A 27939-nucleotide genomic window follows, 5' to 3' on the forward strand; every position below is an offset into this window, starting at 1 on the left:
ATATAGTGGTAAAGGATACGAAGGCCCCACCTTAAATGAGTTTTTGTTCTAGTGAAGGAAGCCAGGTAATGAACAAAGAAACATAAATAAAACAAGTTTCAGATATTGATGAGTATAGTGAAGAACGTGACAGAGTAAGTGGTAGATATACCGAGGTGGCCAAGACAGGCCTTGCTGGGGAAATGATATTACGTGTTTTTGTATTTTTTAAAACTAAGATACAAAAGATGTAACAGTATTATTAGTTTCAGGTGTACAACAGAATGTGTCAATACTTGTATGTATTGGAAAGTGATAAGTAAAATAACTCCAATTAATATCCATTAATACACAGTCACAAATATTTTTAAGATCTACTCTCTTAGCACCTTCCGAAGACACAGTACAGTATTAACTCACGTCATTCCATGTGGTACAGTACAATACATCTCAGAACTTGCTTTATACCTGCAAGTTTGTGCCGTTTGACTCCCTTCACTCCTCTCATCCATCCTCCATCCCTCACCTATAGCAACCACCAATCTGTTCTCTGTGCCTATGAGTCCAGTTTGGGGTTTTCTTAAGTTTCCACACATAAATGAGATCATACAGTATTTGTCTTTCTCTGATTTATTTCACTTAGCAGAATGCTCTTCAAGCTCCATTCATGTTGGAGAAAATGCCAAGATTTCCTTCTTTTTATGGCTGAATAATATTGCATTGTATATATCCTGTATATATACAGCATTATTCATAATGGCCAAAAAACAAAAACAACCGAAGTATCTTATCAACAGAAGAGCCCTGGCCAGTGTGGCTCGGTCAGTTTGAGCGGCATCCCATTAACCAAATGGTTGTGGTTTGATTCCTGGTCAGGGCACATACCTAGGTGACAGGTTCAATCCCTGGTCCTGGCAAGTATGGGAGGCAACCAATCGATGCTTCTCTCTAGCATCAGTGGTTTTCACTCTCCCTTCCTCTCTCTCTAAAAGTAATGGAGGAAAAAAAAGAAAGAAAAATGACACACAGCTACACACATTTCTTGTTGCAAAAGAACTCAGACCTAAACACTGTATAACACACTGTGTGTGTGTGTATATATATATATATATATATATACACACACATACATACACAATGTAGAATATACACATGACAGAATACTAACTACATTTACAGATAGATTACATATGTCAATAAGCAGGCGAAACTGAACTACAGAGATTAAGAATGCATGCTTTGGTGGAAAAGCAAAGCTAAACAAGGAGGAGATTCTCCTCTAAGGAGGAGTTGCCTGGGGGTGGGGGCCACACCACGGGGTTCCAGAGGGCTGGCAGCCTGCTTGCTTCCCCCACCTGCTGATGCTGTCTCTGAGAACTCCCTGAGCTGAACGTGTCTTTCTTGTACTTTTCTTTGTCAGTTACATTTCAAGCTAGTAAATAGTTGTAAAAGCTGTTACTGCAACAGTCCCAAGTGACAACTGTGAAAGTAGTCAGGAATGAAGAGGCTGGGCTTGCATCCACAGGCAGAGGTGACAGGGCTTGCTGACGAACCTAATGTGCTCCTTGAGGACAAACAAAAGGAGTCCAGACCACTGAGTGGCACCATAACCGGCCTGGAATGGGGAAGTTCTCACTTGAACATGAAAAGGCTGAGACAACAGTAAACAGAAAAGCAGGTGACTAGAATGACTCTGAGGCTCCAGGGACCACAGACGTTGGAGACGGAAAGTGGGGAGTTACTGCATGGGGGGTGCACAGAGCTTGGGCCAATGGGAATCTCCAGAGTAGCGTTTCTATGGGGGGTCATTTCTATGCTGCACAGTGACTGGGGTATGCTACTGCCATTTAGTAGAAAGGGACCAGGAATACTTAACGTTCCGCCACAAGCAAGTCCTATACAAGGAAAAATTATCTCACTCAAAATACCAGTAACACCTATGGAAGAGCCCTGACCCAGGAAACAAACAAGTCAAGAGACAGCAGAGAACCCAGTCTGTTACTGAGAGTGTGCTAGCACCAAGAAGGGGAAGAGGGAGAGACAGCAGATGTCAGGGGAGGCCAGTGAAGTAACACAAACGAGTGTTGGACCCAAATGCCAAGTGCATTAAGGACTTCAAGGAGGGAAAAACCAAGTGCAAATGAGGTCAATTACCAGCGGGGCTGAGGCCCTTGGATTTGGCAAGACAGACCCTGGTTGTCTCAGTCCCTCTCTGTATCTCTTCATGGTAGTTGAATGGGAGAAGTAACCCCAGGACCCAACGCACCAGGCTTTATACACCTAGTCATCTGAATCTCATCTGCTTTTTCTGTCCAAAGGTCAAATCGCCTTTTTCTAAGAACAAAAAAATAAAGAAATAAACAACAGATTAAGGCAGATGGTTATAAACTGCTAAGAGGAATGGGGGGGGGCGGTTAAGGGAGCCAGTAACGGGGGCAGACGATGTTAATGGGAGTGGAGTAGGGTGTCTAAGAGCAACATAGAGAAATAATTACACCAATCATTTTAATGGACTCTTACACCAAAAAGAGCTGGCTTTCTTCTTCATTTGTGGAGTTCCCCCTTGGAACTTCCCTCCGTGCCACCTTCCCTTTAGGGAGAGGCCAAGGGTTGTCTAAACTGCAGCTGGAGAACCAGCCCCATCCAGCAGCCTTCCCACCAGCGTTCTTATTCAACAGCGGCATCTACTGGTCGGTATGGGACCACAGACCCCAATTCGCCAATGGACAGAACACACAACCATATCATTTCATATTTACAGATTAAAAACTTCAGAGAAACAAAATCTTAACAATGTCAGAGAAATTTGCAAAGACAATGCCACTGATTCCTTGACAATGTTGTCAAAAGCATTTTTTTAAAAGTGGCTTAAAAAATAGCTGCCACAAAAAAATGAAATATAAGTTTAATCTTTGACCCAGCAATCCCATGTCTCAGAATCTATCCCACAAATACATTGGTAAAAACAAGAAAAGATACATGCATAACTATTTTTAATAGCAAAAGAACTGGAAACAACCCGAATACTATCCATAGGGGAGCAGTCAAATTATGTTACATCTACCAAGAGAGTACCCACCGCTGTGAAAAGGAACGATGAACACCTCTATTCACTAGCACAGAATGAACTCCAGGACATAACAAATGAAAAGGCAAAGTGGAGGAGAGTGTGTAACTAGGGTCCCTAAAGAAGTGATTCAGGTGAACTGAGGTTACTGAGGTGGGTTCCACTGCAATCTGGTGCCCATGTAAGGGAATTAGGACACCGGCCTCAGGAGAGGTTACATTATACAGAATTCTTACACTTCAATAAAACAAACTGAAAGACGAGCAAAAAACTCAAGACAGGTCTTCAGAAACATATTACGGATGGCATTTAAACACACAAATGATATTCAATGTCATTGGTCACTATGAAAATGCAAAATTAAAACCAAAAATGAGAGGAAGGTAACGTAGAAAGATGAACTCACTGCCCCAGACACACATATAACACATATGAAAAAACTCCCCCTTTTAATTGAGGGACAGGCTTCTAACTAAACTGAAATGCTTTGCGGAGACCTCAGAAGGCAGGTGCTAGCATCACACTCACCCTCTGCTGAGCCCCAGAGCCCAGTGTCTCTAGGAGGGGAGGTTTATGTATGCTCGGTGCTCTGTTCTATTGTGGCTGCAAAGAGCTGCCCCTTGATCACTTTGCTGTGGTGGCAGGAGTCGGGTGGTCTTATACTCTCTGGTCCCACAAGACTGTGGCAATCAAAGAGATGGTCCTTGGCAGGCTACCAGCACCAGGGCACTGCACAGACAGTGGGCGGAGGCACACTCCCAGCCCGAGAAGGAGGCCTTTGCTTATCCTGGAGCTTCGGCCTGAGGGGCGGACTTCAGGTCTGGCACACATTTAGTGGCCCACACAGCTGCTCTCAATGAGCACAGACCGTGGAAGCCAGCTCGTCACTCTCGCTCTGCTTTGTTCCAGCTCCATTACCACGCAGAAAAGGGCTTATACACTCTCCTGAAGCCCGGATACATGGTACATGTCTGGAGCCAAAATCTCTATGACTTCCAGCCAAGGGACACCTCCAGACTGCTTGGCTCTGGTGGCCAGCAAGGATTATACTTGCAGTCCCACAGGACTTTATATATCTGCATACTTCTAAAAGCTGCTGCCTGAGGGTCTGGCTTACAATCAACCTGAATCCAGGAGATGAGATCTTCCCTTTGGGACATTGACAGGTCTTGGCACACCCTCAACTATGGCTTGCACAAGCACAAACATCTGAGAGACAACCAAGAGCTGTGGCAGGGTTGAATGACAAAGTTCATCTTTTACAAGGTCGGGGAGGTGGCTGTTTCACCTACTGTACAGAAACCAGCACAGAGTCAAGCAAAATGAAGAAACAGAAATATACTGCAAATGAAAGAACAAGATAAAACTTCAGAAAAGCCTTAACTGACAAGAGATAAGTAATCTACCTGATAACGAGTTCAAAGTAATGGTCATAAAGATGCTTGCTGAACTGGAGTGAAAAATGGATGAACAAAGTAAGAACTTCAACAAAGAGATGAGAAACCTAGAATATACCAAATAGAAGTTACAGAGCTAAAAAAACAAAACAAAAAAGCAAAAAAACACAATTGCACTAAAAAATACACTGGGAAGGTTCAACAGACAGCATACTAGGTGAAGTAGAAAAAAAGATAAGCGAACTTGAAGACAAGGAGTGAAACCCAGTAAGAGCAGCAAAAAAAGAATAAAAAAGGGAAGTTTAAGGGAATTATGGGACAAGATCAAGTGGATTAATGTTTGCATCATAGGGCTCCCAGAAGGAGAGAGAAAGGGAAAGAAATCTTATTTGAAGAAATAATGGTGGCGGGGACTGGGTGGAGGTGGGCAAATGGGGGAAATGGGGACATCTGAAATAGTGTCAACAATAAAAATAAAGAAAAAGAAAACAAAGAAATAGAGGCTGAAAACTTCCCTAATCCTAAAAAGACCCAGGAAGCCCAGAGTTCCAAATAAGAGAAACCCAAAGAAACCCACATCATAATTAAGGTGTTAAAAGTTAAATCAAGACAACTATTAAAAGCAGTAAGAGAAAACTGCTTGCATAAAAGGGAACCACCATAAGACTCATCAGATTTTTCAGCAGAAACTTTGCAGGCCAGAAGGAAGTGGCATGATATATTCAAAAGACTGAAAGAAAAGAATTAAAAAACAAGAATAAGCTACCCAGGAAAGTTATCATTCATAAATGAAGGAGAGATAGTACTGAGACAAGCAAAAGCTAAAGGAGTTCATCACCACCAAATCAGAGATTACAAAAAAGAAAAGAACTTATTCAAACTGAAAAGAAAAGGCATTAGTAACAAGAACACATATGAAAGAAAAACTCTCACTGGAAAAGTAAATGTATAATAAAGGTATTGGAATAATCACTTATAAAGCTAGTATACAGGTTAAAAACAAAAGTAGTAAAAATAACTATGATTAGAATAACTAGTTAAAGGATACAGAAGATAAAAAGACGTAAAATATGACATCAAAAACAGAAAATGTGGGAGTGGGAAGAGAACTAATGTTGAGATTCAAAATGTGATACAACGTAATTATCAACATAAAACATGCTATCAATATATGTGGTTATATATAAGCCTTACGGTAACCACAAAGCAAAAACCTATTAGAAATCTACATAAAGTAAAGAGAAAGAAATCTAAGCATACCACTGAAGAAAGTCATCAAAACACAAAGAAAGAGAACAAAAGAAGGAACAGGAAGAACTACAATACAAAAACAGCCAGAAAAAAATTTATAAAATGACAATAAGCGTGTAGTTATCAATAATTACTTTAAATGTGCATGGCCTAAATTTTCTAATCCAAAGACAGAAAGTGGCCAAACAAATTAAGAAAATCCAAATCCGTCTATATGCTGCCTATAACAGACAAAATTTAATGTAAGGACACACACAGACTGAAAGTGCAGGGATACAAAAGATGTTCCATGCAAATAGACACCAAAAGAAAGCTGGAGAAGCTCTGCTTATATCAGACAAAGGACTAAAAAAAGGGGGGCTGTAATAAGGGACAAAGATGGGCATCACATAATGATAAAGGGCTCAACCAATCAAGATACAACTTAGGAAAACCTAAGTATATAAAAGAAATATCAACAGACCTAAAGGGAAAAATAGAGAGCGATACAATAATAGCAGGGGACTTCAATACCCCACTTACATCAATGGATACATCATCGAGAAAGAAAATCAATAAGGAAACATCTTAAACACATGAACTTAGCTGACATTTACATAACATTCCATCTAAAAACAAAAGAACACGTTCTTCTTACGTGCATATGGAATATTTTCCAAGATAGATCATATGTTAGGCCACAAAACAACAGAATTCAAATCTTATCAGGCATCTTTTCCAACCACAGTGGTATGAAGCTAAATAATGATTACATGCCCTGGCTGGTGTGGCTCAGTGGACTGAGCACCAGCCTATGACGTTCAATTCCCAGTCAGGTCACATGCTTGGGTTGTGGGCCAGGTCTCCAGTTGCGGGGCACACAAGAGGTAACCACACACTGCTCCCCTCTCTCTAAAAATAAATGAATAATTTTTTTAAAGAACCCACAGAATGGATACGTCAAACATAATCAGCTTAATGTATGTCATTATACTTCAACAGAACTGCTTTTTAAAAAAAATTGTGGCTGTAAAAAACACCACCACAAAGGCTGAAAAGACAAAATAAAACAGGGATAAAATAACTGTAACACATATAACCAACAAAGGATTGGATATATATAAATGGATGAGAAATGTAAAAAGAATTCCCACAAATCAATACAACAAAGACAAACAGCCTATGAAATCTGCTAAAAGACATTTCACAAAAGAAAAAACTGGCCTATAAACATGACAAGATGCTCAACTTCCTTCAGAATTATGATATACAAATTAAAACACACCCATCAGGTTGATAAAGACAGGCACTCACTGCATAGCACCCAGGTATTAGTGAACATTCAATGCAACGTATATGGGAACAAGACACTGTCAGTCAAGCTGATCCAGCGAGTTCCCCAGGAATGCTTTACACCCTGCGTGTGTGCACCAAAATGCTTGGTTTTTACTACAGCCAAGGGTCCTAGGCAGAGTGACATGACCTGACCTTCTGCTGTTTTAAAACTAGAACCAAGTGAGGCAAGAGCAGAAGCAGAAGACCTGTCAGGACTGAAGTCATCCAGGCCTGCAAACTGGCTTGGTCCAGCAGGGGACTCCAGATTAAGTCTGAAGTGGGGTATCAAGTTACATGTGGATATAAAGGGAAGTGAGGCATCGGGATGGACGCAAGTTTTTGAGGCCAAACAACAGGAAGAACGAGGCTGCCGACACTGGAGAAGGAGCTGGAATGCAACAGTGATGCAAGAACGGGGGCTCAGTTTTACACATGCGATTCTGGGGTTCCTATTAGATACTGTGCTGGGTAGAAAAATGTCCCCCAGAATATGTGAAAGTGACCTTATCTAGAAATGGGGGCCCTGTGGATGTATTCAGTAAAATGAGGTCGTACTGGACAAAGGTGGGGCCCAAACCAATGACTGGTAAATTTATAGGAGGGAAAGGCAGCCATCCGCGTGAAGAACGAAGCAGAGAGTGGAGTTACGCTACCAAAGGCCACGGAACACCGAGGACTGCGGCAACCTCCAGAAGCTGGAAGAGGCGAGAAGGGATTCTTCCCCAGAGCCTTCGAAGGGAGTATGGCCCTTCCGACACCCTGATTTGGGACTTCAGGCCTTCAAAACTGTGAAAGAATAAATTTCTGTTGCATTAAGCCCCCCAGCTTGTGCTACTTTGTTTTGGCCACCCTGAGAAACTCATACCTAAGTCTATCTGACATCCCTAAGAAAAGCTAGATGATGTATGAGGACAAAAACCTCAAGAAAAGATAACAGTTGAAAACACTTGAGTTGTTTTTTTTTTTCCTGGCTCTCCTTTTATTTTCCGTTTTTAAGAACTTAGGCAAATCATTTTGCTTCTCTGTTAATTCAATTCCCTGTAAAATCAGAGGCCTGAACAGAATCATATCCATGGTCCTACCATCTCTAAATTTCTGTAGACTATTATTCCCAAGTAAAGTCCAACACGGCAAAGACTGGATTGACGTAGCAGCCTGAACTTCTTTCTCGGTAGAAATGAGAAAGTAATTCCTGCTTGCAGTCTAGAAACTGGGCAAAGAAACTAAAACAGACACAGAAACAGAGACCAGGATGACAGGAAAGGCTAGGTGTTCCTACGCATCGACGCCCCCCACCCCCACCCCAGCCACCAGGTTTCCCACAGGACAGAGGCACCAGCCCCTCCGCCCACCCCACCCTCTGCTCAGAGTGACACATCTCTCCCCGCCATCCCTTCCCATTTCTCTCTCCAATACACGTTCCCACCGCGGAGGGCACTGGGCAGTGAGCACTGTTGGCGCGTTTACTTTAATGACCCTGCACTGGCGACAGGGGTTTGCTCCTGACAAACATCGACTCTCCCCGAGCAGTGCCACTGATAATGCTTCAGGAAACTGGGCTGCATGCCTATCTACCAATTGTTTTTGTGACTTCACTAGGTCAGTTTATTTTCAACTTTCTTCTAAAGGTCCGTCAATTTAATTGTAACAGTAACAGCTAACATTAACGAGAGCTACCTATCAGGTATCCTACGAAGCACTAGTCTTCCCAGGAGAGGAAAATGCAGGGGTTAAGGGCCAAGGCCAAGGCCAGAGTGTTAGTAAGCAGAAGCTCCACACCCCCTGCCCTTAACCAGAAGGGGGCTGCCACCTTGTCTGGCCAGCTATTCAACATGATGGCACCCCACGACTTGTCACAGGCAATTCTCCCAAGGGAGTACTCTGCAGTGAAAACGTAGAATATGGAACATTCCTAGGTTCTCATTTCTTCCTTTGCTTTCCCCACATATTAGAAAATTCTATTGGCTAAGAAAGCACTAAGGTTAACTGAACACCACCTAGGAAGAATAACAGGTGATGGCATTGTTCAAAACCTCCATTCCCTTATTAAAGAGAAAACCAAAAGTTGACCTTTCACCCCAGACCCATCACAATGCACTTCTTCTCCAAAATCACTTTTTTAACTTCTCGGTAGGCAATTTAGGCTTTCCTTCCCTCCTCTCACAGCATGTGGGCGAGGCTGGAATTAGGAAATTCTCCAAGTACTAAAAGGGCCAAAGACGAAGACAAACAACAAACGATGACTGAATTTAACTGGAAACAATTCTGAACTAGTGCAGCAGTAACGTTCGTTTCTGCCCTTTAACGCGTCCTCCGTACAAGCTGACGACACATTCGGAGGCGGCAGCGGGCACTGGGGAGCGGGTCAACCGGAGACCACTGCAGCTCACTCGCTGCTAGTCGTGAACAAACGAGCAGGCCACGCGGGGTGAGGAGTCCGCAGGCAGCTTTCCTGGGCCCCGCATTCCGCCCAGGCCTCACGGAGCAGCGGACCAACATGGCCCAGAGGGGGAACCGGGTGCCGGGAGGAGGAACCAGGGAGCGCCGCCCAGACGTGAGGCTCGCGGCGGTTGGGCCTCGGACTCACGTTTGTACTCGGCCATAAGCCGCTTGAGCGCCGTCCCTGCCATCTTCTGGGTAACAGCTCTGCCGTAGGACTTAAGCGCTCGTATCCTCCCGCCTGAGGACACTATTGCTTCCGGGTCCCCACCGGGGCGCAGAAGCTCATCCGGGTTGCGGAAAGCGCATGCGTAGTGGCAAGGCGGGCACCGAAGGGAGCGGAGTTGGTAGGACTGGGCGGAGCGTGGAAGGGGCGGGAACGGGAGTGTGGCATGGATGGGGTTGGAACGGCTCTGGTCCCTAGTACGGGGTGGCTAGGCCCTTCGGCCCCTTTGTGGAGTTAAAAGCCGCTTCCAGCAGCCCCAATTTCTGTAGATTCCGGGCAGCGGGTTCCCGGGTTGGGTGAGTGGCTAACCGCTTGTTCCGTGATAGTGGCCGTAGGACGGTCCATTGGAGAACGGGGCAGTGGCCGGGCGAGCTGGGCAGACGTCACTCAGGTCGGGTATTTTTTAGACACCGGAGGAGGGGTGGAGAATGAAGAAGCTGCATTCGGTGGTGCCCTGCGCGTGTGGCCGCGACGTCACCCCCGCCACCAGGAGCCAGTTACTAACTTCGGACCCAACTGCAGCCAAGGAGACCGTCTCCTAAGGCATTGACTCTCCGACTACCTTCCAACAGGGGTTAGGTCTGGAGGGTGTTGGCGATGGCGATGGGGTTATTCTGCCAGTGTGACTGGCACTCAGGGTGCTCAGAGTCGGCCCCAGGGAAGAAGGAACCTGTGGAACCCAAGGGGGCCCAAGCCATGGCCAGCTCGCTCACCAGCACGACCCGGGCTCTGAGTAACATGTGCGATTTGTGAAGGCTCCCTAAGCAATCACACTGAGGCCAGCAAGTTCAGAATGAAATGTCTTTTATGTCTTGACAAAGTTCTGAAATATAAAAGCTATCTCACAGCTGAGCCCGGTATAAGGTAGAGCTTTAATGTTAGTATCTTGCTCTGCAGGCTGTGAGGTAGCCCAGCACAGCGGGGTGACACCTGCCAGGTTTTCCTGGGAGGCGGGCCTTCCAGTGCTGAAATGGGGAAGCACTAGCTGGGACCTGGGCTCCCCTAGGAGGGTAAATAGGGCGTATCTACTCCTGAAGCATTAACTCAAAGATCATGGGAGTTACTTTATGTAAATATTTTTAAAATATTAATACCAAGAGGTATTATTGCAAAGGCACAATTTGCATAAACTAAGAGAAAAGACAACCCCTAGGACATGCCCTGTTCTTTCTTCCACCGTTAGTGCTGTGGGTGGCAGTTCAGCAGCATTGCTCTGATGTCCCAAACTCTTAGCCTCGCTCTCCTAACTTGAGGAATGCAGGGGCTCCTCTGTGGATGTACCTGCCCCCTACTTCCACTCTCCAGTACATCTAGCAAATGAATCAGCCTATATAATGTGCTAGTGTAAATGATCAGGTGCGAGAGTGGACGTGCTATATCCTGGCTGCCCTTGACCTTTCAGCTTGTGCTCACCTCACTGGAGAGACTAAAACAGCTCAGTCATTTTTATCTGTGATTTTGTCACAGAAGAGTCCACGGGGATGTTCTGTCAAATTAGCAGCAGTTCACTCAGCTTCAAAGCAGGCAAGCAGGTTGTCAGCCATACAGGAAAATTAGTATGACAGTGAGGCACCAAACAACTTGAGATGACACCGGACTGATGTCCAGCTCTGCTGCCTCCAAAACCCACCCTCTCTTTACACGGGACACCCAAGAGAGTTAAGTGTCATCACCATGCCAGTTCAGCTTACCCCATGGGAGAGCTCTGGGGAGCGTGAGAGGGTGGACTCCTTAGTGGGAACACGCCAGCCCAGCACAGGTGATCTGCCAGGGATTGGGGGAACGGGGTGGCAGCAGGTGAATACTTACTTCTCAGCAACTAGCCTTTAAGTCAAAATATGAGTGGCCTCACTGAGCAGTCATTACAAATGATGAATTGTGACAGTTGGCCGCAACCTCCAAATGCAGTATTTAATACAAGAGACAGAATACCAAACTATATTTACTGTTTACAGTAGTAAAGGACAACAAAGAATGTACAAATTGTGAACAAACAGCAGAGCCGGCAGACACCACATCCACACCCCAACAGCAAACACGAAGGAAAGGCAAGATTCCAGGCAAGCAAGAGATGGACGAGGTCGTACTGTCCAGGTGCCAGAAAGAGGCAGAGCAGGGCCATCAGGCAGCAGGGGTCCCATACAGAAGGGCAGTAGGAGAACTAAAAGTTTAATAGGTACAGGTTCCAAAATGTTTCACAGAAATGAAATCACAGCTAATGCTTGGAAAGCAGCAGAGCACAGTCTGTGAGAACATGAATTTGTCTTTGCACAGGGCCCATTTGTAACCACACTCTGAAGTAGCTCTTCTACACAAAAATGTCACTGCCAAGTCAGCAATACTTAAATCGTACTTTTTTATGTAGACCAAAATTACTCATCAGAACCAAATACTGGAAGAACTGAGGCCACAGTACTACTACCAAGTGAGAAACATGGGACTGACTTTCCTTGGGATTAACAAAAGAGGACACCTGAAAACTACTACAAAATAATATTGCATGTAAACTGTAAATGAAAATTTAAAAAAAAAGGAAAAAGCCAATTTTTGCCGCAGCCTGCTTTGCCCACGTACTGCCGGAGGCCCTTGGCCCACCCCTGCCCAAGCTGACACTACAGGAACAGAGCGTCCGGGGCCATGCTACTGAGGGACTCAGTTATTTCTCTTTTCACCTTTTAAAAAGCATTCCACTATTCTCCCTTCAACTTGACCATACTCTCACAAAAACTTACACTTGCAATATTTAGCATTAAAAAACCTACAAGAAAGAGTAAGTGGAAGTTTGTCTTCCATCCCCACAATGCCCCAAAACTTGTCCCACAGAAGCACCCCCACTTTGGTGACGTGAGTGCTCTACATGATAAAATAAGCAGGAGGGCTTATTCGATACCTGGAATAAGGTCCTCGTCTACACTAAGAAGACATTCACACCACACGCTTCAGGGAAATGTCATAGGAGGGGGAAAGACAAAAATAAAAGCAAAAACAAACCCCAAAAACTTCGCAACTCGTTTTCCTAAACAAACATGACACTGTGGCTGGCCCGGTTTCGGGTAAGGATTTGTCCCTGCAGACAGTTTTGAGTTGCACCTGCAGTATGTCAGAGAGGAAAGGAATTTTGGTGATGTCCTTGGTTCCTGCAGACTCCTTTGTGATTGGCATGGTCACGTGTTCACTATTCAACAGCAAACGCAAGGATGGTGACAACATGCGGCCAGTCCTCTAGAGGCCACACCCCAAGAGGCAGCCAGTCACCCGTGAGCCCCCTGTCTGCTGCTGGAACACGTCGATGGTGTCTTCGTCCTCCATCTCCAGCTGGCAGGGCAGACGTCACAGGGCACAGTGAGAGAGGGGAGAACTGTTAGTTTTCTCACCATCACAAGAACGGAAACTGTTCAACTGAATACACCACCCACTGCACTGTCTCCCCCGTACCAGCGCACCCACCCCGTCCACCTTTTCTCTGTGGCCCTCCCTCCCGGGTCATATGCAGGGAGAAGGGGCTTTGTTTAGGATTTCCAATAAGCTACTTATTCCCCAACATTCCCCTAACAAAACTCACAAAAGAATAGTTGAAACTAACTTTAACCTATTGATAGAGGGAAAAACTAAGTCTCATTCAAAAATGAACACATATCTAAAATTATTACTGAAATGTTTCAATTAGGAACATCCAGTGAGTGGCACCAAGTCCTGGATGGTGCCAAAGCAAACCAAGTCAAAAGAGAAGAACCCACTCAGTCAGGGACCTGCTGCTGACTGTACCACTGCTCCCTGTCCCTCCAAGACCAGGCCAACCATAGGCAAACGCTCCCCGCCCGCTCCCCTTTCTGACACCTCGGGCATGGACATGTGCCTTGATCTTTGTCCATTCTCCGAACGAAAGAAAGCTTCTGCCAAACCAGAGACTAAACAGGGTTGGAGGCAGTAACGGTTCCCAGAAACGTCCTCAGAAATGGAGAGAGTACGTCTGGGCTGGTGCGCCCTGTCCTGCTGCAGACACTACCTGAGCAGGAACCAAGTGACAGGCAGGTGGAGGGCCTTCCAGGCCCCCGCCTCAGAGCAAGCCTCCCAGAAATCTTCACAGAGCCAACCACCATCTCAGCAGCAGGAGAGCCCCTCACTGGGCAGAAATATGTAGCCCCTTTACATGATTCTCACTCTGATTCTCCCTCTGTAAAGGAAAAGACTAACAAGACTCAAACAGAGTCGGGGCCTCTGGATGATCCAGAGGATGAACAGCAAGGCCGACAGACTGGCCTCAGCCTCCCCTCCGTCCCTGTGGGGCCACGCTCTGCGGCATGCTGGGCCAATGCTGAGATGGTTGCAGGGGTGTAGGGGGCCCCGCTTAACAACTAACTCCTGAGTGACAAAAACTCATTCCTTTCCGTCCGTACCCCTTATGCACAAATGGTTACAGGGCACAAGCAAGCCAGCCAGTAAGTTAGCTACAAATTGACGACTGTCCCAGACCACCAGTGGGTGTGAGTGCGTCTGTCCATCTCTCCTGGACCCTCCCTGCTGAGCCCCTAGTCTGCCCGCTGCACCTCCATCCTGCAGGAGGATGACCGACGAAGGGCATCATTCTCATCTGAAACACTGAACTGCCCAATCAGAAAGTTAAATAATCTAAAAATTAAGAAAACATAAGGTATCCCATATAGGCACCAATCGGTAGCTCCCCACCAAGAATATTTCAAACAGCAGGTCAAATGCAGGTAGGAAAAAGCCTCAGGATGTCGAACTTCTTTCATACCTGGGCCGGGGTGTCTGCTTCATTAATTGGCTGCCCATCAAACCTGAATCTAATCTGTCTCATTGACAAGCCCTGGAAAGAAAAGGCAAATATCATTAAATATTTCCAGGTAACGCATTAATTAAGAAATATCAAATATTTTACACCAAAATACTAGAATTCTGAATATGCAGACCGATGACCCAGTGGATTATAAACCTACTGGTGGGCCTACAATCCATATCATGTGGTACCAGGACCTTCGGCAACCACTGTTCTAGCGACGTGCAACCCAAGCACCTGCCCTCACTCATCCCTTCCACTTCCCTCTAAAAACCAAGCAGGATTTCTATTGCTGACACCACCACTTTCCCCCTTTCAAAAACTTTCAGAAACAGGTCAGGTGACAGGAGACGTGACAAGAAGCCTGCATAAAACCGAGAAGCAGTCCCAATGGCTGCGGCCTTGAGAAAGACAGAAGCGGGGGGCATTTTCCTTCCAAAAAGGAGCACATGCAGACTTTCTGCATCCTGAGGGAATGATGACATGGTCAGGGTGCAAAGACATTGCCTTTTTTCTTTTTAATTTTTAGAGAGGGGAATGGAGGAAGATAGAGAAGAAGAGAAACATCGACCGGTTGTCTCTCACAGGCGCCCCAAAGGGTGACTGTACCCGCAACCCAGGCATGTGTTCTAACCAGGAACTGAACCAGCAACCTTTTGCTTTGCAGAATGATGCCCAACTGAGCCACACCAGTCAGAGCAAAGACATTGCCTTTTTAAAAGCAGCTCTAATTTTGCTTAAACAGGGACACAGGACCTCTGCTGCTCTTGAAACCCTACTGAAAAGACATAAAAAAACAAAACAAGAAAAACAGCAAGACAAAGAACAGGAGGTGGATGAGCCAGCAGAAAAATGGCATCACCAATAGGCTGGAAGCTGGAAGCTCCAAGGCCCTGCATACTGGACCCCAAGGTCCGGATGGAGATGGGAGCAACAAGGTGCAGCCGCAAGAGGCAAGCAGCAGGCACAGATGGTCTGGGAGGCAGAGATGCAGCAGGCAGCAGATTTTGGATGGTGCCTGAAAGTTCCTATCAGACCCCCAAGTTAGAGCCACCAACCCCAAGAGGCCAGGCACTGTGCCTTCCACAGGCAGAGGGAGCCCCAGGCTCAAGTGATGCAGTGAGGGACAGCGGGCACACCTAAGGCCACCTCTGACCCCCTCCCCTAGTCCACTAAACTCCCAGAGCCCAGACAGGAGTAGGGGCATGGGACATGGGGGTCAACTTCTGGGAAACTTAGTGACTCATCTGGAAGCCTCTCACAAAACCATCAATCCTGGCAGGTCACCCCACCACCACGTGTGTGCAGTATCCCATCAATTTTTAGTGCTTCAGTCTTAAATATGAGGAGTTAACCAAGTGATATAGGACATTTAAGGAAAGGCTCAAATATGTGAGAGACCAAAGATGGAGAAACATGGGAGGTAAGGTGTGGGTAGGGGGATCTGAGGACACTTCACACACAAGCATGCACACATGCATACGTGCACATGCAGGTACATGCACTCACACGTGCATACAGGCATGCATATACATGTGCACACGCACAGACGGAATTCACAGGAAGTTAGTAAACAATAGTAAGTTGCTGCTAGGGAAGGAGCCTCAAAGAACAAGAACTTTTGGGAACTGGAAATCATGACATAAAGTTCTCCACATGAAGTTGAGAAAAGCTCCCACAAAGGAAACCAACAGTGATGACAAAACCCAATGCAAAACAGGGAAGTGGTCACAGTGAACATTCTAGAATAAGTACTTGCACGATGTATAGGAATTCCAAAAAGAGGGAGCAGAAACCAGAGAGGGCACAAACGGTAAAAGAACTAATAGAAAGTACATTTTCTCAACTAAAAATAAGGTTCTAGACTGAAGAGCCCAGAGAAGTGAATGATTAAAAATTACACACCTCAGCCCTGGCTGGTGTGGCTCAATGGATTGAACATTGGCCTGCGAACCAAAGGGTCACAGGTTTGATTCCCAGTCAGGGCACATACCCTGGTTGCAGGCCAGGTCCCCAGCTAGGGGAGCGTGAGAGGCAACCATACATTGATGTTTCTCTCCCTCTCTTTCTCTCTCCCTTCCCCTCTCTCTAAAAATAAATAAATAAAATCTTTGAAAAAAAATTACACACCTCAAAGAATGTGACAGTGAACCTCCAGAACACAGAAATGAGGTCCCAAAAATGCTCAGGAAAAAACCAAGTTACGTACGAAGGATAGAGAATCAGAATGCCACTGAACTTTTCACACCAACATGGGAAGTCAGAAGAAAATGATGCAGTAATTCCAAAAAAAGGAAAATGAATTTCAACCCAGAAATTTGCATGCAAATAGGCATGCAGGTTTCTGACTACAGTGCCTCAGATGCTGCACCTTATGTGCCCCTTCTGAACAAGAGACATGTGCCACCAAAAAGGACAGGAGATTAATCCAGAAAACACAAAGGAGGGAGTGAAAGTAGTTTCCAGAATGAATCTGAGGTGGCTCTGGGATGACAGCCATGCAGCTGGCCTCAAAAGCAACCTGTCCAGGTGGGGGCAGGACGGAGGGGCTCCAGGAGGGACGACGGGAAAAGAAAGGACACAAAGAGGTGGTGGTGACCGCCGGTGCTGCCCACACAGGGGACTGGGCAGCACGGGAGGATGTGGGGGGGTGCATTAATAATGGGCACACAGCTACCACCAGACCAGGAAAAACAAGTTGGACGAGAGGCATGTAAACAGTGTCCGTGGTGTGGCCCCAGGGGCAGCACTCCCAAGGTGACGACAGAATCCAGTAGGTCCCAGAGCGAAGGACTGCAAGGACGAGGGAAGGGGCACGTGGTGGCAGTGTCAGGGCTGAATCCCCACCTGTCACAGGTGACGATAACCTCTAAAATCAAAACACAGGGAGAAGTAGAAGCATAAGTATGTTTACAAAAAAACATGAAAGAAAAGTAAAGGAGTGACAACACTGCCTCTGAGGAGCAGGGTTTGAGAAGCGGGAGGGCAAAGAGGGAAGCGGAGCTTTTCTACGGTGTCTTTTCCAACAACAAAAACCGCAAGGCAAGAATGGCCAAAGCCAGGAATGGAAATGGACTTGCACCCGTATTTCCAAAGCATCCAGAGGAAGGATCCCTCCTGTTAAAAGGGACAGACTCCCTGGGGAAGAGGCCACAGCAGTACGCAGGCAAAGCCACCCAGTGAGAGGACTCGAGTGGACGGGATAGGCCCCAGGGCCAAAGGGGAATCCAGTGGAGGGTGGTGAGAAAAAAACAGATGCAGAGACGAAGCACAAATGCGTCTGAGCTGTAAGTTCATGATACTAACAAAAAGAATCACAACTACAAATGCTCAGTTTAGCCCTGGCCAGGTAGCTCAGTTGATTAGAGCATCATCCCAATATGCCGAGGTTGCGGGTTTAATCCCTGGTCAGGGCACGTACAAGAATCAACCAATGAGTATGTACATAAGTAGAACAACAGACAGATGTTTCCTTCTCTCGCCCCCAACCCCACATCCCCCTTTCTTTCTCTCTCAAGTCAATAAATAGAATATTTTTTAAATGCTCAATTTAACTGGTCACTGTGGGAGAACACGAATGAGTCAGCTCGTTATTGTGAAAACTGGTAAATAAAGGGAAAGAATCAAGCATTTTGTGGAATCTGAACTGTGATAAGGAAGGGGCCAAAGGAGGAAAAAAAAATGGGACAGCTGTAATAGCATAAACAATAAAAATATAAAATAATAAACTGTGATGAGAGCTGTGTCTCCAAAGCATGTTCCAGCTACTGCGTGAAGGAGCAATGGAACTGTATACATTCACCATTCCGCAACCAGCAGGGAAGAAAGCCATGTGTATATATGCACTGATCCCGACAACAGATGTGCCGCCACATTCAGCACCCAGGGAAAGAGGTAGCATTTCGTTCTGCTGCCTGAAACAAGAGCTGATGGGTGCGGCCTACAGATTAAGAAGGCTGAAGAGAGACAACATGCACATTTCTGCACACATGTACAATGCACACACACAAATACGCATGTGTGCATGCAAACACACATCACAAATATCAATGTACACACACTTCCAGGACAGTGGAGCCCTGAACAGCCTGGACACATGGTGATAGCAGAGTCGAACCCAACCCACAGCGCACCTGCCGCTCACAGTAGGCCTTCATCAGCTTGCTCAGAGGGGTGTGTCTCTTGATCTTGAACTGGACCACAGAGCCATCCTGTCCAGCCACTTTCAGGTTGATGTGGTCGTTCTCTGTCTTCACTCCCTCCTGCAAAAGATACAACACTGGGCATCAACACCATGTCCCAAAATAACCAATACTTTAAAGGGCAAGTCTATACAGTATTCCCTCACTTATCATGGGTATTATGTTCTAGTCCCGCCCTCCCCCCCCCGCCGCCCCCCCCTCCGGTGATAGGTGAAAATCCACGAAGTAGGAACCTTACATTTTAGTATTTATATATATTTTAAGGCTTTATAAACCCTTCCCACACACTTTTGTTTTTTAGGGCCCTTGGGTTCTTGGACTTATAAATAAGCCCTGGCTTTATCATAAAGCCCGCAGCATTCCCACACATGTTTAAAGTTACCCTATCTTTTTGGGCCTGAAACCAGGGGCTTTTGGTTCTTCCTTCATAATGAAAGTGTGAGACTGCGTCCATTTCCAGAATAAGCCCGTTTCATCCATGCTGAAAACTTGTTCAGGCTTATAGCCTCCTTCCTCAATGATGTCTTTGAACGTGCTGTTCACGTACTCCTCGGTTCTGGCTTTATCCGCAGAGGCAGCCTCTCCGTGCAGAGAAATGCTCTTGAGTCCAAAGCGTTTCTGTAATTTGTCAAACCAGCCCTTGCTGGCACTGAATGGGGTTGGTCCAGTTGGAGAAGCACTCGAAGGTCCTGCTTCAGCGTCGTCGTCGTCATCCTCTTCTTCATTCTCATCACCTTCGTTATCACCCCTTTTTGCTGCTAAACGATCATACAGTTGCTTGGCCTTCATCTGGATGGTGTTTGTATCCAGCGAGATATTCTCTTCTCTGCAATCGTTTATCCACACACCTAATGCAGACTCCATCTTCACAACGATCTTATTGCGGGAAGTAACCACCCTCTTTGCTGTTTTGTTTAAAGTCACTGATGTCGTAGACTTGATATTCTTCTCATCCTTCTTTATATAGTGAACCACAGACTCATTAATCCCGTAATGGCGGCCAACAGGCGCATAGCTTCTCCCTTCCCTCAACATGTCAAGAAGTTCCACCTTCTCTTTTATGGTAAGCATCTTCCTCTGGTGCTTGGGTTCACTGCCAGAATCCTTCGAAGATGCAGAACGTTTGGGTGGCATTATAGGGCTTGCAATAAATTCAGTCTTTAAGGAAAATTTCACAAAACACAACACCGCAGAGCAAAACTACGCACAGTGATCAGAGGTAGGAGTGCGGTGGACAAGGCGAGATGCTGAGCGTACGCACACAGTGCGGGATAGCAGGCAGACTGATGCTACGGTTACTGAGCCGATCAGTGCCCAGGATACACAAGACAGTGCTCTGGTTGGTCGCCTTCCATCAATCAGCCATCGTGTGCCGTGTACAATCTCACGTAGGCCAACGAGCTCAAGCATACATCTCGTTTTCAGCGTAATGTGTGTTCATCCACAAAAAAAATACATACTGTAAAGTGTGCCGTATTTTATTTCGATTTAATGTTCTTTTAATGTTAGAATCATTTATTACATTTTTAATATTTTTTTGAAAATTTTTAGGCAAAAATCATTAAAATCATAAATACTATGCATATAAATACATATATAGTACCGAAAAATCCCGCGATACAGCGAAAAATCCACAATAATTAAATATATTTTTAAAAATCCCGTGATACAGTGAGGCCGCAATAAGTGAACCACGATATAGAGAGGGACTACTGTATAGCTAATTGCTGGAGTTTTTTAAAGGGCAAGTCTTTAGGTAATTGCTGGAGTTCTTTTAAGTCATTAAAAGCAACCTAATTCTTAAAATTTTCCAGCAACACAGAGTCACTTGTGTGATGGTTTTATTTTTACACAATTTATTTTTAAATTCTACTTGTTAAGCATCCATGTGTAAGGAAATGCAATGCAAATCTACAGAGTTCACAGATTCAAAGAAAAAACCTGCTCGACTAGGAAAAACTGAGACAAAGTCCATGTCTGCCACAGGCTACTCGGTGAGGGCAGCAGTGTGTGCAGCAGCTTCCACCTGCTGACACCCATGCAGGGGAACCAGCCCTCCCTTGTGTAGTTCAGTCAGCTCCATCTGATTGTGGGGACACTCAAGAGTACTTGACCTTTACGGAGTTCCTGACTCACTCACAGCACCTGAGCAATCACACATACCACGGGTGCCACACTTCTGTGTCCTGGAGCAACAGCTCAGTCTGAGAGGCATTTCCCAAGAAGGAGAGCGGCACACCTGCAGCGCAATGTGCCAGTGAGATCCTGCAGGCACAGTGCCATGTCATGTATCTGGCACCGTTTGGGAATAAAGGAGTTAGCTTTGAACAAAATGATGAAACTGACCTGAGTCAATCTGAAAATAAAGATTTGATGGAACTCAAAGTGACCGTACTTTCTCCGGCTGGCACACATGCTCTTGTCCCTGATGGGCCCCTTGTCAGCGTGCGCACCCCAAGAGCTGACTTCCACACCGGTGCTCTGGCCCAGGGCTACTGGCCAGCTTTGTGGAGGAGTCATATCTGCTCTCCTTCCCTTTCTGCTGGGAGGGCTGGGGCCCTTGCTCCCCTCTGTCCTAACAGATGGGGGGTTGGGGGGCTAGAAAACCTGCCTCTGGCTTGAGACTGAGTGGTGGCGCAGCTCTGTCCAGGGAGCTCAGAGTGGCCCTATGAGGCAAAACCCAAGTAAGGAGCCTGAAGGAGGTCTTCCTGGGGTGCTGCCTACCCCACTGAAGCCCTGACTGGCAGCTTGGCCAGGCACCACACATGCCCCGCTCTCTACAATGTGGATTCCAGTGTGGGCAAACTTAAGTGATGCAAGTGGGGAGTACTCAGGGACCCAAGGCCAGGATGAACTGGGGCAGTCCCCACCAGGAACACCCCTTCTTCCCCAGAAATTAGAAATGCATTTGCTTTTGTTTCCAATAAAGGTTTTGTTTTGGAATAATTTTATATTTACAGAAAAGTTGCAAAACAGAGATAGAGAGCTCCTGTACATCTCTCCCCCATCTCCCAAATATTAGCATCTCACACCCACAGCAGATATCACCCCTAAGAAACCAACACTGGCACATCACTAGCAACAAAACTCCAAGCCCTCTTCCTATTTCACCAATTTTTCCATTAATGTCCTTTTTCTGTTCCAGGACCCATTCCAGGGTACCACACTGCAGTTAGAAATGTTTTTCTTTCTATTTTCTATTGTTAAAAAACACATAATGTAAAATTTACCATTTTCACCATTTTCAGAACTCTTTTCTTCCTGTAAAACTGAAACTCTGTCCCCATAAACACTAACTCCACCCCCCTCCAGGCCCTGGCACCCACCCTTCTACTTTCTGTCTCTGAATTTGACAACTCTAGGTCCTTCATAGAAGTAGAATCACACAGATTTGCCTTTTTGTCGCTGGCTTGTTTAATTTAGCATAATGTCTTCCAGGTTTATCCATATCATAGTATATGTGAGAATTTCTCTCCTCTTCAAGGCTGAATACTATTCATTGTATGGACGGACCACATTTTGTATGCCTACTCCTCCATCGATGGACACTTTGGTTGCATCCACATTTTAGCTATTGTGAATAATGCTGAGTGTACAAATATCTCTTGAGACCCTGCTTTCAATTATTTTGAGTATATATCCAAAAGTGGAATTGCTGGGTCATATGGTAGTTCTATATTAATTTTTTGAGGAAGCTCCATACTGTTTTCCCAGCTGCTGCACCATTGTACATTCCAATCAATGGCACACAAGAGTTCCAACCGCTCCATGTCCTCATCAACACTTGTTTTCTCTCTCTCTTTTTTTTTTATAGTAACCATCCCATAGGGAGAGGTCTTGATGGGCATTTCCCCAATGCTTGGTGATGTTAAGCATTTCATGTCCTTATTGACCATTTGTGGTTCATTTGGTTTTTATAATTGATTTTAGAGAGAGGGAGGGAGAGAGATCGAAACACTGCTTTGCTATTCCATTTATTTATGTATTCATTGGTTGATTCTTGTATGCGCCCTGACCAGGGTCTGAACCCACAACCTTGGCATATCAGGATGATGCTCTAACCAACTAAAGAACCAGGCCAGGGCTCTTATTGACCATTTCTATATCTTCTTTTGAGAAATGTCAACTGAAGTCCTTTGCCCATTTTTGAATGGGGTTGTTTTTCAGTTGTTGAGTTTAGAAATTCTCTATATACTCCAAATATTAATCCTTTATCATAGTATACAAATTATTTGCACATATCTCCCCCCCTTCTTTAGGTTGCCTTTTTACCATTGATGGTATCATTTGATGCACAAAATGTTTTTAATTTGCATGAAGTCCAGTTTGTCTATTTTGAATCTTGTTGTCTGTGCCTAGGGCATCATATCCAAGAAATCATTGCTACGTTCAATGCTGTGAAGCGTTTATCCTGTTTTCTCCTAAGTTTTATTGGTTTAGGTCTTCTTACATTCAGGTACTTGATCCATTTTGAGTTAACTTTTGTGTGTGGTGTTAAAGTTACAGAGTGGGGTCCACAAAGTGCCCCCAGCCATGGTTTTGGGGATGGGGTAAGGAAATAATACAACTTTTAAGGTACTTTGCATATCTACAGCTGGCAGCTAATTTCTTATTTATACAGATAGTTGTGGCCAATGCCTGGTGCCAGAGAGATGGAAGGAACTTTGACCATAGAGTGATGGTGGAGAGCTCACAGGCATGCGCGAGATTCTTGAAGATGGTCCTGTGAGAAATGCTCACAATCAAAACCAGAACACAGGACTTGAGCAGCAAAGCGAGGCGTTTATTCACGAGTCTGCAGAGTCGAGCGCACCCTCAGCCAGGAGCATGTGCGCGCCAAGTAGACAAAGAAAACTGGTTTTATAGTAATGCAATTAGCTCCCTCTCCCTAATGAGATTAGCTCCCCCTCCCCTCTCCCGTGTTTCTCCATTACCAGTTACTCCAGAGTTACAATCTAACACGATTATCTAAATGCCCCTATTGTGATTTGTAAATATGCTACAACTGTCAACTACCTTCTCCCATTTTCCCTTTGTCTGGTGATGACTATCTTTCTCACTTCAGGATGCCCCTTTTGTGATGTGTAAATATGCTAATGCTGTCAACCCCCTTCTCCCATTTTCCCTTTGTCTGGTGATGACTATCCTTCTACTGGTTTGAGAGTCACTATTTCCTTGTTTCTTACAGACCCGACTGGTGACGCTACCAACTGCGTCACAGGCTGCGGTTAGGATTTAAATGAAAAGCGGCAGCCACTTGGGGCACTGGGCCATGTGGTTTGAAAGACTGCAGAGGGCCCCCACCAGCCCACCATGAGGTCAGGTGTATAAGAAGGTGCCACGCAGTTCTGAATCTAGAGCATGGAGAACACTGAGGCATGGGCAGACCTCCCAACCAGGCACATGTGGATGGGAGCTGCCGGGAACACTGATGGAGAAAACTCCCTTAGGACTTGTGCTTTTCCTGGACTTCACCATGATCCAGTGTAACACAGCACATGCTTTTCTGTACTATTAATACGGAGGCCGATGACATTGTACACCAGATACTGAAGGAGAGAGCTGACAGATAAGGGATGGGGAATTATTGGGTTTGGTTCTAGCTTATAGCCTTTTGGGGAGCAAGGGAAGTGCTGGGTCCCCCGGGAAAACAGGGCTCTGAGCAGGAGTGCTCACAGCCTCCCCAAGGCTGAAATATTGTAAATAAAGACCTGTTTTTCTCAACACTAATTGTTGGGCCATACCCCAGGGCGCCACATGAAAGAACCCCCTTTTGTGCTCCGTAACATTAAGAAGGGTGCAACTTAATTCTTTTGCATGTGTACAAAGGAAAAATTTGTTTTTATAATGAAAAATTTTGAATGTCTTCTAGCAAACAGATGCAGGGGCAGAAACACAAGGCAGCAGCTGCGGACCAGGCAAAGAAAGGCAGCAGGACTGGGCAGAGGACCTCACCAGGTACCATGAGGACACCAGCTCCCTTGGGGTGCTAGTGCAGCCAGGAAAGGCCCCAGGTACCTCTCTCCTCCAAAGGAGGGACACCAAGAATAATAGCCTGTACCAGACCCCTGGTGAATTCCTAATAAACAAGGAGTAAAAGGAAAAAACCCTAAAAACAATGACCACAATTCACTGCAGTCAAGTTCCCTGCCTCAGCTATGCAGGGGAGTGAGAAGCTGCTTTCCCAGCTGAGCCACAAGGTTTTCTTCCTGCCAGCATGATGGCCTGGGAGTGTGCCTCCCCTCAGCCCCTGGCCCCCCGCCCCCACCAGACCGGGAGCAGAGAGGGCTCCTCAGCAGCACCAAAAGCACTGCAAACCATTTAGTCATTTTGTACACAGTTCAAGCACGTTTATTCAACTGAAAGGTCCATGAAGTTGACCACGTGGGAAAGTTAAGTTTAAACCCGCTGAAGAAATGAGTATTGTGTGTATTTCACTGTAAACTTCACTAAGAGGAAACCACCCAGAAAACAAAGAAAGGCATTTATATTTGGCCAAATGACCAGGCTGGGAGGAGCAGCATAAAAGGCGAAGGTGAAGGCGGCTCCAGCTGAATATGCAGAGAGGAAGTTTGCCTGGAGTGTGATCTTTACTCAGAGCAGGGTGGTAGGGAGGGGGCTGGCTTCTACACCCACTGTTTCCAGGACTGCAATCTCCACTACCAGGGTGGTAACAGAGGAAGCCTGTGCACAAAGCATTCAACTCAACAGATCTTATCCTTGGTAAAAGAAAAACAACAACAACAAAAACCCTCACAGTGCAGACCAAAAGCTTTGGAAACCTGTTTTTTAGTATGAGTAGTTAACACAACCACTGCGGACCTTCCCAAGGACTGACAGCCAACACCCTAGAGAAGTGAGTTTCAACTGGTGTACTGCACGAATTTTTAAAGCACACAATACCTGACTATTTAGTCAGGGGCAACCAACTCTTGTCCCTTAGGTTGTCAAATAAAAAAATGACAACAGCCAACACAAAATAGCCATCCGGTATAAATGAATCACAATTATACCTATTTTTTTGTCAGGCAAAAAAAAATTTTTTTTTGATGTGCCACAGAATTTTAGTAATAGTGTATGCGTGCCATGAAATGAAAAAGGTTGAAAATCGCTGCCCTAGGCGCTGGCGGGGTAGCTCAGTTAGACTGTCCTCCCCATAGCCAAGGTTGTGGGTTCCATCATCAGCCAGGACACATACAAGAATCTACCAATAAATGCACAAATAAGCGGAAAAACAAATCAACGTTCTTCTCTCTTTCTCCCTTCCTGTCTCCCTCTAAAAATCAATACTTTTTTAAAAAGAAAGAAAAGAACATCGCTGCCCTAGAGGAGCTCACACCAGAGGGCGCCATGGAGACCGGTGGGGACAGCGATGGGGAAGATGGGAGCACACTGGCGGACAGCATTGAGGAGAGTGGGCGCACACCGGAGGACAGCGAATGCGGAGGGTGGGCACACACCGGCAGGGCCTAGCGGGGAAATGGTGGGCGCACGCGGGAGGGTGAGGGAGGAGAGGCTGTATGGGAAAGGTCGGCAGCGCGCCCAGACAGGCTAGGTAGCACACAGCGCCAGGCGGATCGCAGAGTGAGGGGAATAGTACGGGAAGGGTCTCTTCGACAGACAAGGTCCTGGGGAGGGACATCCCAGAGAAGGGTAGTGGCGGGTTCCGGGGAGAGCCTTTCTCTGTGAAAGGGAGTGGCAGGGTCCTAGGTCCCCGTAACTGGGGTCTGAGAGAGAGGAGGGGATTTCCCAGAGGGGGTTGGGGGGGTGGTTAGCGGTGGAAGGGACCCCGGATGCACAGGGGGTTCCCGGACACAGTATACCCGGTAGTGGCGGCAGATCAGAGCGTGGAGAGTCCTGACTTAGAGATCGCCCCAGAGTACCCCTGAGCTCCGCGTGGGCCCCGCCCTTGTGGTAGGGGCGGAACCTAACCGGAGTGGGAGGAGGGTGTGCAGTTGGTCTGCGAGCAGGACCAGGACCGTAGTAAGGACGATGCTGTGGGTCGAGGAGCGAGCAGTTAGGGGTGGAGCCTGGGCGGGGCCGCCTGAGACGTAGGGGCGGAGCCTTAGCGGAGGGTGGCCTGGGTCGTGAGGGCGGAGCCTGGGCGGAGGGCAGGGCGGAGCCTGGGCGGAGGGCGGGGCAGGAGGGCTGGGGGAGGGGAGCCAAGCTGCGCGGCTGTGGGGGGAGGGGCGGGAGGCCCAGGAGCAGGGAGGCCCAACCAACGCCGCTGTGGCCCTGGCCAGAGAGGCCGTGCTGAGCCGCAGAAGGTGGCCAACGCGCAGCGGGGGACGGACAAGGATAGCGCAGGAGGGGGGCAAGCTAGGGACCGACCCGTGCCCACCAGCACTTACCTTGGGCTTCTCCTCGGACATGGCTGCGAGCGGTAGTGGAGTGGCAGAGCGGCAGCAAGGAATTAGGGAGCGCGGTAGAGGGCAAGTCACGCTCTCGGCCCGCCGCTCTCCCGCCGCAACTGCTCGCGGGACCGCGCTTTGCCCCCAAATCCCGGTGCGCCTGTTGGCCGGCGCGAGGTCACGTGGGGGCGCGCGTGCACGAAGCGCGCGCCCGGGGCGTCGAGCGCGTCCCCGGTTGGGCTGAGGTTCCCTGCGATTAGGAATGCGTCACGGGGCGGGGCTGGGGCCCCGCACCATCCCAGCGCCCCAACACCCGGGGGCGCTCGGGGCACTAAGGGGTGTGGGTGGTGAGGGCTGGGGCTTCAGGGGCGCTTAGGGCGTCCAAGGCGGGGTCGCTCCGGACTCCGAGGTAGCGGGGGCGGAGTGTGGGAAGGGGAGTGGCACACAAAGAGAGCTAGGCCAAGAGGCTGGGTCAGGTGCAGCCTCCGGCAGGACTGGTGCATTACCTTGGGGTCTGTCTGCCTCTGCCCTAGTCCACAGAGCTGGCCCCTTGCCTGCTTGAACTCAGCCAGCCAAGCCCTGGCACCCCCACTCATTTCCCGCGTGGAGAGTGCACTTCTCCAAAGATTGAGGAAAGTAAGGCCAGTCTGGTGAAGCCCACCTCCAGTGGCCACAGAGCACCTAAATACGTGAGGGTGCCTACTGGAAAAGGCGCCTTCACCTGGGTGCCAAATGTCAGGTCATGAAGAACTGGGAGGTGAATCAAGAAGACAGGCCAAAGCTGACCCCCCACGTCAGCTCCATTCACCAAGGACACATGGCACTTGCTCATTTTGAAGCCCACAAAAACTCAGGTCAGACCTTCACCCTGAACTGTAGGTGAACAGAGGCATAAACAGGGATCAGGACTATATT

The 27939-nt window shown here is 47.0% G+C and overlaps 2 protein-coding genes across 2 annotated transcripts in view; both read right to left on the reverse strand.

Moving 5' to 3' along the window:
- Positions 1 to 9721, reverse strand: part of UBE2G2 (ubiquitin conjugating enzyme E2 G2) — a 31344-nt gene extending 21623 nt beyond the window's left edge. Inside the window, exon 1 of the mRNA XM_090267828.1 lies at positions 9596 to 9721. Within this exon, the coding sequence (XP_090123954.1) occupies positions 9596 to 9638 (43 nt within the window). The 5' untranslated portion in view covers positions 9639 to 9721. The remainder of the gene's footprint in view (positions 1 to 9595) is intronic.
- Positions 9722 to 11595: 1874 nt separating this feature from the next.
- SUMO3 (small ubiquitin like modifier 3) lies at positions 11596 to 27213 on the reverse strand. The gene is made up of 4 exons (XM_090272163.1): positions 27025 to 27213; positions 18605 to 18733; positions 14430 to 14501; positions 11596 to 12988 (listed from the first exon to the last, which is right to left on the reverse strand). The coding sequence occupies exons 1-4, from the start codon at positions 27043 to 27045 to the stop codon at positions 12896 to 12898; spliced, it is 315 nt and encodes a 104-aa protein (XP_090128289.1). The 5' UTR covers positions 27046 to 27213; the 3' UTR covers positions 11596 to 12895.
- Between the last annotated feature and the right edge of the window lie 726 nt (positions 27214 to 27939).

The sequence above is a fragment of the Furipterus horrens genome, unplaced genomic scaffold (assembly GCF_987537825.1).
Source record: "Furipterus horrens unplaced genomic scaffold, mFurHor1.1.pri manual_scaffold_1, whole genome shotgun sequence".
Classification (NCBI taxonomy): Eukaryota; Metazoa; Chordata; class Mammalia; order Chiroptera; family Furipteridae; genus Furipterus; species Furipterus horrens.